Source organism: Glycine soja, chromosome 18 (genome assembly GCF_004193775.1).
Source record: "Glycine soja cultivar W05 chromosome 18, ASM419377v2, whole genome shotgun sequence".
In the NCBI taxonomy this organism is placed as follows: domain Eukaryota; kingdom Viridiplantae; phylum Streptophyta; class Magnoliopsida; order Fabales; family Fabaceae; genus Glycine; species Glycine soja.
The window spans coordinates 50,466,418-50,478,607 of NC_041019.1; the positions used below are offsets into that span (position 1 = coordinate 50,466,418).

A 12,190-nucleotide genomic window follows, 5' to 3' on the forward strand; every position below is an offset into this window, starting at 1 on the left:
CCCGTCATGTATTGATATTTTTAATTTTTTTTTTTGCAATTCTCGACGTGCATGCAACTTTTTTTTTTATCATTTGACGAGGTGCATGGAATGTTTGTATATTTAGATTGAATATTTCAAAAGTAAATATATATATATTTTTTCTTTTGTAATTATGGTATTGTTTGTTAATTACTATTTTTTGTCAGAAAACTTGATGAAATTTAATATAATTTTTAATTTTTTTTTTCAATTCACAATGATTTCTCATAAATTATTTTTTGTCAATTGAGACTAGGATGGTATTTAATAGTCTTCAAGTCCCCAATTTTTGGGTTTGTTGTCTATCATAAATTTAAGAATTTCACTGGTATATGTGAATATCTCTAATTGTTCCTTAACCTTTAGTTCAATTTTGAATGCTAATACAATAGGATTCTCACGGGATGAGAAAGCTGAAATTTATTGGTGATTAATTTTAAAATTAAAAGTGCTTATCAAATAATTTACTTTGACCTTTTTTCTTTTACCTTCGTCGTTTACATAGAATTCATGTAACAAAATTTAAAAAACGAGACATTTACGAGTTTAAAGACTAGAGCACACTGCTTCGTTGTGAGGCCTCAATCACCACACTTGGCTTTAAATTTGCAGAGTTGCAGTGAACACTCTTTTCATGTTGTCCTATGTCATTCTCATTACTCATGCTTCTCCACACAAATTCACCTCACTCTTCATCCTCCGCACAAAAACAATCACCCACACCACATCATCATCATCATCATGTGTGCAGTTCACGGTAACACGCGTGTGCTCACTGGTATAGGATTCTTACCACCACGATCACCATCACAACCACACAAGATTTTTCCCTCCAACGCCCCACCTCGACGTGGACCTCAATTCCCTAACCCACGACCATGTCGTCACCGTTGTCGCTTCACTCGCTTCCGATGCTGGTTCAATGGTGGCATTGGGTTGGCTCCCAGTACCAAAACGCTGAACTGGGTCGTTAAGATTGTGACTGAAATGGGTTTGGTTGAGTATGCAGAGAACCTGTTTGGTGAAATGTGTGCGAGAGGGGTGCAATCGAATTGTGTCAGCTACAGGTCATGGTTGTTGGTTATTGTAAAATGGGTGATGTTTTGGAGGCGGATAGGTGGTTGGGTGCGATGATTGAGAGAGGGGTTTTGTGGTTGATAACGCGACGTTGAGTTTATAGTGAGGGAGTTCTGCGAGAAAGGTTTTGTGAGGGCGTTGTAGTATTTTCGGAGGTTTTGTGAGATGGGGTTGGGGCCTAATTTGATTAACTTCACGTGTATGATTGAGGGGTTGTGCAAGAGGGGTAGCATGAAACAGGCGTTTGAGATGTTGGAGGAGATGGTTGGGAGAGGGTGGAAGCCGAATGTGTACACTCATACGGCTTTGATTGATGGTCTGTGTAAGAAAAGGTGGACCGACAAGGCGTTTAGATTGTTTCTTATGCTTGTTCGAAGCGAGAATCATAAACCAAATGTGCTTATGTATACTGCCATGATTAGTGGGTATTGCAGGGATGAGAAAATGAACCGTGCTGAAATGCTGCTGAGCCGGATGAAGGAGCAGGGATTAGTGCCAAACACGAACACATACACGACTCTCGTTGATGGGCACTGCAAAGCGGGGAATTTTGAAAGGGTGTATGAGTTGATGAATGAGGAAGGTTCCAGTCCCAATGTTTGTACCTATAATGCTATTGTCGACGGCCTTTGTAATAAGAGGCTTACAAGGTGCTTAAGAGTGGGTTTGGTAATGGGTTGCAAGCTGATAAAGTTACTTATACTATTCTCATAACATTGCAAACAGGTGGAGATTAAGCAAGCCTTGGTGTTGTTCAATAAGATGGTCAAGAGTGGTATTCAACCTGACTTTCATTCATACACTACATTGATTGCAGTGTTCTGTAGGGAAAAAAGAATGAAAGAAAGTGAGATTTTTTTGAGGAAGCTGTGAGATTTGGACTTGTTCCTACGAACAAAACTTACATGTCGATGATATGTGGTTATTGCTGATAAGGTAATTTGAGTTTCGCTTTCAAGTTTTTCCATAGGATGAGTGACCATGGTTGTGCTCCGGATTCTATTACTTATGGTGCTCTTATAAGTGGGCTGTGCAAACAGTCAAAATTGGATGAGGCTGGTCGGTTGCATGATGCCATGATAGAAAAGGGACTTACTCCATGTGAAGTTACTCAAGTAACTTTGGCTTATGAATATTGCAAGATAGATGATGGTTGCCCTGCTATGGTTGTTCTTGAAAGGCTGGAAAAGAAACCCTGGGTCTGGACAGTTAATATTAATACCCTGGTCAGGAAGCTATGTAGTGAGAGGAAAGTAGGTATGGCAGCGCCGTTCTTTCATAAGTTACTAGACATGGACCCTAATGTCAATCATGTAACAATAGCGGCATTTATGATTGGATGCTATGAAAGCTATAAGTATGCTCTTATTTCTGATTTGTCCGCAAGAATATACAAGGAAAACCATTGAGCAATCAAAGTCACTAAGTAACAAAATTAATGATGTGATTTGACGCTTTCTAAGGCTGGTTACATCTGGATCAGTAACTAGTTGGATTTTGTTATCGGATCATTGGGGTAAAAAATATACTTGCTGGAGATGGTGTGAGATTTTGGCATCTTGATACTTAATTCTGCATTCGATTACTATGTTAATGTGATCAACATTTGGGGTTATGAATGGCACAGATTCTGTAATTTATCAGGTAACCTTACATTTGCCTCTTCCCATTCAAGTTCTAGAAAGTTTGAAATCCTCGTGAATTTCATTTCAAATTTTTAATGCTTATTTGATTTAGTTTTCTGTTTTCCTTCCCTTATTTCTTGTTTTTGTATAAGTGGAACAACAGATGCAACAGCCAAGTTAAGTTTGTCCATGATTTCTTACAAGTTTCAGATTTCTTGTGTTTGTATAACTGGAACAACAGATGCAACAGCCAAGTTAAGTTTGTCCATGATTTTTTACAAGTTTCAGATTTCCTTGGATGAGCTTACCTATCACTCAGATGTGTCAAAGCATGGACATCTGTGGTTGAACAGAAGTAAGCAGTAATGGGAAGGTTATTATATTATTCTTTTGATGATTATAATTACCTACATCCTGCATGAGACAGTTAACTTTGATAATGTGGAAAGTCTTGTTGGCTTGTCACCTGTGAATCCAATATGTATTTAGGAAATGGCTGTCTCAATTGAATTATAGGGAAATGGCGCTCTCTTTTGGCTTGTTTAAATGGAAGTGTCGCTCACCCTTTATCACAACGACCTCTCACTTTCTATCAATAAGAAGACCATATTTCGTTCAACTCCAGTGCTGATTTGCAAATTCAGAAACAATTCTGTACGAAAATTGATTCAATGTTGAAGAAAAATTTTGGTCTACAGTAATATATACAACTACTAAAATCTAAGCATCTCCTACCAGATGAAAAACAAATGAAGAGAGATATCATGTCATGACTGTTCATATGGTCTTTGCCAGTTCAATTAATGGTAATCTGATACTGGACCACAGGTGGCAGTTTATTAGAACTCAGTAACATGCTGTTGTTGTACCAGTGTCAAGAGTCTCAAGACAAACATACCATCTTCTGCTGGCAGGTGTACAGTGTGCAAATTTGTTAAGGAAAGTGCTAGCTGATTTGCTTATGTAAAGGAGGATATTGCTGAAATTCTTCATAGGGAGTGTGGATTTCAAACAGTATCACAATCTCTTGTAACGTCAAATGTGAAGAGTAAGTATATTATAATATATTACATCTATTTTACCAGCACTCTTTTTTTCCTGTATTTTTCTCCCAGTTGTTTATAGCATTGCTATTACAGTTTGTATAAAAAAGAAAAAGCATTGCTATTACAGTGTCTACAACCTCCATTCCAGGTTGCTATTCTTTTATTTATTTATTTTATTTACTTCTGTTGTGCTAACATGCAAGACATTGTATCTTCCTTTCTTTATTTTTTTATGAACTAAATTTATTCAATAAAGAAGAAAATAACCAAGAAGGGAGAGAAATACCCAATTTTTCTGTAAGTTTGTGTTGTGTTCAATCTTGCCAGGAATCCTGTATATACGAAGATGGATTAGAGTGATGGACAAAGAAAATATAAAGTTAATGCTGTCATCCTTATTGATTTTGACAAACAATAGTCGTATTTCACTAGGTAGAATTGACTACATGGATTACATGATGACATTCTTAGGTATAGTATTTATCAAGAGATTCATTTTAATAATTCCTTCTAATATCCTTCTTGTTCTCTCTATCTCTTTTTAAGTTTAAAAACCATGTAATATACTCTTTTCCCTGGTGTCTGCAGTGACTTCCTTAGCACATGTTCAAAGTTCAAACTACCTTAACTGTTTTCTTTCTTGTTCTCTTTGATAGGTGTCACACCAATATCTTCTCATATGCATCCCATATTTTATCCTTTCTTATATGTCCACATCTTCATCTTAATGTTTTCTTTTTTACTCCTACAACTTTTTTTTTTGTGTTGTCCTTTTAAAGCCCAATATTCTTGCTACCATAAAGTATAACTAGTTATATAACCATGCCATGAAACTTGATTTTAGTAAGTAGTTTACAGTCAGAAATAATCCTTGATGTTTTCCCTCGTATTTAACCACCCAGCTTGGATTCCACGTGTGGCATTGTGATGGTGTAAACCTATCCTTGTAAGAAAGTCTTGAGTTTCACTTCCAAGAGTTGCACCCTCGTACATACATGTATTGTATAGCTTATTAATGTCGTAATATGTCGTGAGTGATCCTTGTTTGAGGTTTTGACGAGTTTTCGTTTTCGTTGGCTATCAAGGATCTAATACAATTTTCCTCCATTATCAGAATTTAGGACTTGTTACTAGACTATAGGCAGAGTTATCTTTGTTGATTTTGATATTCTATTAAAATAATATCTGCAGGGTTTTGCCTTTGTGGAAAATTTTGGTGATATATTTAGATTACTGAAACCTTTGTGGAGAGGTTTGTGGCCTATAAGCATTAAGGATTTGAAAATCTGAGTATTAAATATGTAGCAATTAAGCCAATAGTTCTCCCAAAGGGTGATTTTCAAAATTCGAAGCCAAAAATTTGTAAGATGCTTGATCAAATGAAAATGATACCTCTTCCAGCATTTTGACCCTAAAACATGATTTTTTTAATGGGTACCCAGATTCAATACTCTATGAACATCTCATAGTTTCTCTTCAACTAAATGCTTACCAAAAATTTATATTAAAGCAAACAAACCTACTAACAGGCAAAAAAAACTTAATAATTGATAGATATTAATTCAAACTTGCAAATAAGCACATAAGAAAATTAGTTCAATCCATAAAAGTAGAGGACAACTTTGAGTCAACAATATATTACTATTTCTTCTAGCGACCCTTAGCAAACTTATCAATATATAATATAATTCTTGAAAGTGATAATTTTGGATAAAGTACACAATTGTTGCATTTCAATTTTAGCAACATGTAAGGTCTCATGGCGTCATAAAACGCTAAGGCAAGGTTGCATATTGTAGACTCAGAATAGGTTTGACCTTCCCTAGTCCCTCACATAGCCAGAGCTTTTATAATAGTATCATTCTGCTTTGATGTTGTTTTAGTCAACAATGAAAAATCCAACGTTAGCCATGAGCATGACTTGAAAGAAATGCCCTTCCTAACAACAATAGGTCTATCCATTCGGCTCTGCCATTCCATCTAAATAAATGAAAAATTAATTTTAGCACTCAAGTATATCTATCACTGAAGCCTACTTGATGGGAGAGGCTGTATGCTTTAAAAAATTGTTGAGGTAAAATTTACTTAAAATATTTATGCCTTAAAAAGGATTAGTGTTCAACTATCGGCTAATAATATCCTTGTTGTATATATGTATATAAAAAAGCATCTAGCATTTAAATGAAGCAAAATAAAAAGTAACTTCAATACCAAGAGTTTATGTTCTTTAATACCAACTTTTCAGTGAGATGAATGATAGAGTAAGTCAATGTCATGTTTAGGATTTTAACCAAAATGGATTTTTGACATTTAGTTAAATAAGTCATCCATCTTGAGTTTATCCTTTTCGCCTTTTGAATTATAAATTATTAATCAAGGTTTTATCATCAAAAAATTCAAACACTTGATTCTCGATAAATAAGATGTCTAATATATTCAATCATCTTGCAATATAGATAATTTTATATACGATTAAATAAATTTAATTTAGAAAACATCTTTCATCAATGGTCAAATATTATTAATAATATTTTATAAAGAATGCATGCATTCATAAAAGAATGCAATCTTTTTTTATTCATTTGGAAATAAAAAAGAATATAACCTTTTGATATAATTTAATATTTTTAATAGGATATTAATTTGTATTGTTCGCACTTCTTTCAATACCTACGATGTTAAAAATTAGTCAAGATCATTATTGTCAAAATTCTCCAAAATTAAAAACTTGAAGGCTTTTCAAGATTTAAATAATATGTTTTCAATTCATCTTCATCCAAAGTTTAAATTTTTTAGATTCAAATAAAATTCCAAAAGGGGAGAGATAGACCAATTAAAAGTTAAAACGTTAAATAGATAACAAAGTTATGGATAAATATATAGTTAGAATAAAAAAGTAATCAATAATACAATTACTAATAGATAGAACTATTACGAAAATTATAACAGTCACCCAATATAAGATTGGAAAGTGATAATAATTATCATGCTAATGATGAATTTATTTAAAAATGACAAAAAATATATTAAAAAAACAATCATAATAAAATTTTCATCTGAATTAATAACAAATGTTTTATGCGAGCCTTAAGTAATTGAGAGTTTTAGATGAACCAACTTGATTAATGGTCTAAAGGTAGTAAATGACCTTGAATATGCCTCTCTTTTTTTCTTTCTTTCCTATAGAAATCTTCAAATTGTATTTCCAAATAATAATGAATATATAATTGATAATCTTGGTGTGTCATAGTAATTAATTCATGTTATTTTAAGGGATAAAGAACTTGGTTTTTCTTAGATCTCAAACTCGATCAAAATTTGTAAATAAATAAAATAAGTGTTTTGGACCATTTTTTCTTTCTTTGTCACAGATTCTTTAATCCGTACACCTGTTTTTATTTTTTTTATTTAAACTTTTAAAGGGAAGTAAAAAAAAATGATATTTTATAATTATTTATAAAAATTAGAATTAGAATTTTTTTTCAAATTAAAGTAGCCATAAGGATTCAGTATTTTTCATTATGTAATATGCTATTCACACTAATAATCATTATTTAAATGTTATAATTATTTTTCATATTTTTTTATCATTAATCATGGGCTTATTCACCACAAGATATTAATAAAATAATAATAAAATATAAATTTTTATCCCAACTTTAAAAAAGACAAAGACAAAATATGTATCAAATATTATAACAAAAAATATATTAATTTGCAGGAATGAATGAGATGGTATTATGATCCATCCCAACCCTATTTATGAAATAAGTATAGGCAGTACTCTTGTGAGATCTTCGTTAACATAGGAATGTCAGCCTTCCCTATTTAACATAGGGGATAAGTAACCTTGAATTTAGTATACTCAAGATTAATTAATTGATTTCATTTCTAATGTGTGTGTGTTTTTTTGACAAAAAATTCTCATGTGTTTTGTACACACATTAAAGTTTAAATTTGAAATCTCATACAAATTAATTATATGACCTAAGTAGGTGTACCATATATATATATATATATATATATATATTAATTAGTGTGACTTGTTTTTGACGGAGATCTCACTATGATCTTAGAAATATGATAAGTATTTATCTTATTAGAGGCTTTCTTGTAAAACGAGTTTGTTGTTTACTATAATACCAAACATTAACCACGATTTTATCCTATAATTATTTGCAATTCTGTAAAATTTCACTCGGTCTGATCAGTGAGGGAAGTCAGGCTGCCAACTAGTTATATATTTGTGAGTATACTCTCAATCTTCACATGGGATTATACTTGATTGACACTCTACCCAATTGTATGCAAACACACTTTCTGTCTCATGATTTAATTAGTGTTTATCTCATTTATAATATTGTTGTTTTAGTCGAATACGATTTTGCCCTCTTTATAAAGAGAAGGTAAATTATACTTTATTTTCTTATATACAGTCTAACGTCTATCGTTTTTCAATTTATACTATTATAAAGTTTTCTTGTCACTAAATCCTTATAAAAATTGATCAGTTAAAGTAAAAAATGTTATGATTGCAATTTTAACGGTGATTAATAAGCCAAAACATGTAATTGAATTACGCAAATTAAGATAAATGAATTTTGTGTAAAAAAAAAAGAAGATAAATGCATGTAGTATTTTTTTTTACTTTCATTCAAACTTGAAGGAAATTAGATAGTGGTTAGTCTGTTTTTTTTTCTTCTTTCCATTCTCTTTAAAAGTAAAGACTCTTCCAAATAGCTTTAATCTACGAGTTTAATTTTGCCAATTTTGATTTGTTTTATTTATTAAAATATTTTTTATTTTTAAGAGTTTCTCTTGCGCAATTTGCATTAAACTTTATAAGTGAAATTTATGAAATAGAAAAAGAAAAATTGAATCACCATACGTAAAACAATTTTTACCCTCTCTCATAAATCCTTCACCTCCAGTATAAAAGGAAAAATTGATGATCTGCTAGTATTTTTTCCTTCCCCTCGTCGTTTGTTTAATTTACTGCATGTGTTGCTAAATGTTGAAGGCTAAAATCAAATTGACCAGAGATAACAATTTTGTTTTTGGCTGAGAACCAAATTCTAGCAATATAATAATTGACGCGTTGCACTAATTTCCTCAATAACAAAAGGAATCAAATCTTGTTATGCAGATTCTGATGTGCAAAAACACGCATAAATTATTGGAATATAGCAGTTGAGCCTGTCAACTGAACTTCAAACTTGAATAGAAAAATGAAAGGGGCATTTTCACGTGTTATTAGTATAATATATAGTTATTGATGACATCTATATATGGGACAGAGCAATGGCATTTTATACTTACTAACAGCACATGCGCACACACCTTTCCTTTTATACTTTTCTGAAGGGGAATCCATTCGAATCAGGAGTTTGTTTATATAAAATTAATTATTAGCCGACTAATTTACACGTATTCTCAGATGTATAGTCATGATTTATAAGCATCAAGGATCCTTGGTTTTGAAAACAGAAAACTCTTATATAACATAATATATATGGTTACACGCGGAGACACATGGAAGTAAAATTTCGAGGTTATTGTTAAGTTGTAAAATGAATTCCATATGAACAAAATTTGAAGCAAAATATATTTTCAACGTCTAAAAAAAAGATTCTTATGTCCGAGGGTAATAAAGAAATTAATGTACAAAGTCAATGCTATTCAAATGTATATGACTTTAACCACACATATACCATATTCTTGTTTTCGATCACCATGCTTTAAGCAAACCCTTGATATTTCTGTTAGCTTACAGCTCTTTGTTTGATTATAATAAAGAACAAATTACAAACATTATTCGCAGGAATGCCATAAAATGATTTGAAATACTAATTACTGATTTAAATTTACCCATTGAAAATTGAACTGTAGGATCTCTTAATCACAGTTCATGTTGATCCTTGTAATTTACATTTTTATTATGGATCTTTTATAGTAGGTCTCTCTCTTAATAAAATTTTGAATCACAATGCATCATTTTATTGAGATATTAATATATAATTTTTTCCTCTGCTAAACACGTACAACCCTGTTGTTACTGTCTACCTTCTAAAACATTAATTTTTTTATCAGATTTTAAAACATTGATTTAAAAAGTCATTTGGGTGCATACTCCAGCTAATAGAAAAGTCATCTGCGCCGAAATCTAGGGATTTGCAAGGATATCCTAGATCATAACCTAACTTTAATTATAGTTAGCATAGAAAACAGATAAAATTCGAACAAGCTAGTAATCAGGAGCTTACCAACACATCAATTGTTGCTTCACTTTTTAAAACTCAATATATGGAAGAAAATTAATGATTAATCTCCATTTCTTTCAAACAAACATTTAAAACTATATACAGTAGTACTAACTCAGAAGGTCTTCTACTTGGAAATAAATTGTTCAACTTGAAAATTATGTATCTCGAGGAGAAAACAAATCATAATTTCCATTTATCTCATGATTTTTAATTTCATATATATATTGAGCAACTGTTAATATTTATATTTTGAATAAAATTTTGTAATAATATTTTCTTCGACCAAATTTGAAGTGATCATAACTCAATTAAATTATACCATGCTTAACTATGTTTTTCAACTAATACCATCAGATAGCCAAAGAAATTGTTCTTTGGAAATATGTCAACATTCTTAGTTTCATTAATTATAGCTATCTCATAATTAATGTTAACAAATTAAAATCAGCACTTGAATTTCTTCCGTGGTGGGCAAAAATCATTATTACAAACTTATTTAGGAACTGCATTGTTGGCACAGCAAAAAAACAAAGAACTTGGAACTACACAAACAAAATTTTTAAAAAAAAAACACAACAACACTAGGAGCACCAGAATAGAGTGCAATCATTCAATTCATTCACCCATTGCTCAACCTCATTTGCCTCCAAGGCCATTTCTACCACCTTGGCTTGGCTTTTGTTCTTGGCTAAGTTATTGAGCAAATCAACTAGGCTCTTCCTCCTCTTAGACCCTTTTGACTCACAACTATCATATGGTGATGTTGGGGGAGAAGACTCTGGTAAGCTCCTCTTAGAAACCGCCAGACACGGTGGTTCCGGCTGCACAGCAGAGCCAATGAGGTGAGGAAAATTCAGCTTAGCCTTTTGGCCACGCATGTTGAAAGCAGCTTTGTCGTAAGCCAAAGCTGCTTCCTCCTCGTTAACATAAGTTCCGAGCCAAACCCTAGAACCATTTTTCTTTGGATCTCTTATCTCTGCTGCGAACTTCCCCCATGGCCTACGCCTCACACCCCGGTAGCGCCTCCATTTGGGTGGCGCGTTCACGTCATGCGCTTCCGAAGGGTGCTCAAAGTGGACACTTGCATCCGAACTACTATCATGGCTAGGGCTTGGAAAAGCTTGAGGTGGTGTTAGAATTGTTGAATCATTGTGAAGGAGATATTGTTGAATTTGTTCCAAATATGAACAATCTGAATCCGTGGTTGTGGATGACATGTTTTGGAGCCGAAAGGGAACGAGGGTGTTGAGCTGAAGTTTGCTTGCTGGCTGTGAAACAACTTAATGAGCCTTGAACTGTGCTACCATGTACTTAGGTTATTTCCTTAAATATTCGTTTAAAGGTTGTTTCTATGCAAGTTCAATGGATTTTGGAGCGACACCAGTTGTGGTCACGTGCGATTTGTAAAATTTCTTAAATAAATTAATAGCAAGGCCTGATTACTGTGATTTCTTTTTTTGATGAAGTGCTTCTGTGAGTGAAATTTTTAATCTTTTGTTTCTTGGCAAAAAAAATTATAGTTTTAGTTTTTTTAGACATGTGTCATTATTGAAGTTTTTATAGAAAGAAATATCATATACTAATTTCTTGAAGTTGGGAGAGGAGGAAAGCTTGAACCAAATTCCTATACTGATGAGTATAAGAGTAATTAATATTTTCAGAATTATAAATTTGTGTATTTATAAGATCATTGACTATTTTTTTAATCTCGTTCTACATAAATCAAATTATATCATTATAATTTACACGATTACTATATTATTCAATAACTTTTAATGATATTCTCACTTTCTTTCAAATAATAAATTATATTTACAATATTTTATATCAACATAAAATTATTTAATACTCTATTCATATAAGCTAAAATCAACATAACATATATTTTTAAAATATAAATTATTTGATGACTTTTTTATTACTGTATTTTAATTTTTAAAAAATTTGACACAATAGTTATAATTGAATGGTTGGGTTGGTAAAATTCATTCTCTATGTAAAACTAATAATGAGACAGTAGCATTAATTTATATATATATATATATAGAAAAAGCAAAAAAAAAAAAAAAAAGACGCGGATCATGACTGCAACACAACCGGTCGGATAAGTATGACCCCTTAATATATTATACATCAATGTCAAATTAATAAATTCATT

At 31.9% G+C, this 12,190-nt stretch overlaps 1 protein-coding gene and 1 pseudogene across 1 annotated transcript; one reads left to right on the forward strand and one right to left on the reverse strand.

The window, feature by feature from the left end:
• The first annotated feature begins 532 nt into the window (after positions 1 to 532).
• LOC114397752 lies at positions 533 to 4,020 on the forward strand (annotated as a pseudogene).
• Positions 4,021 to 10,460: 6,440 nt separating this feature from the next.
• On the reverse strand, positions 10,461 to 11,356 carry LOC114395759 (ethylene-responsive transcription factor 1-like). Its single transcript, XM_028357602.1, has one exon. It carries the CDS (start codon positions 11,247 to 11,249, stop codon positions 10,614 to 10,616), a length of 636 nt encoding a protein of 211 aa, XP_028213403.1. The 5' UTR covers positions 11,250 to 11,356; the 3' UTR covers positions 10,461 to 10,613.
• Between the last annotated feature and the right edge of the window lie 834 nt (positions 11,357 to 12,190).

What these genes read in the sequence shown, in the direction of transcription:
- LOC114395759 (XM_028357602.1), bottom strand. Translation starts at nt 11,249, where the DNA reads ATGTCATCCACAACCACGGATTCAGATTGTTCATATTTGGAACAAATT.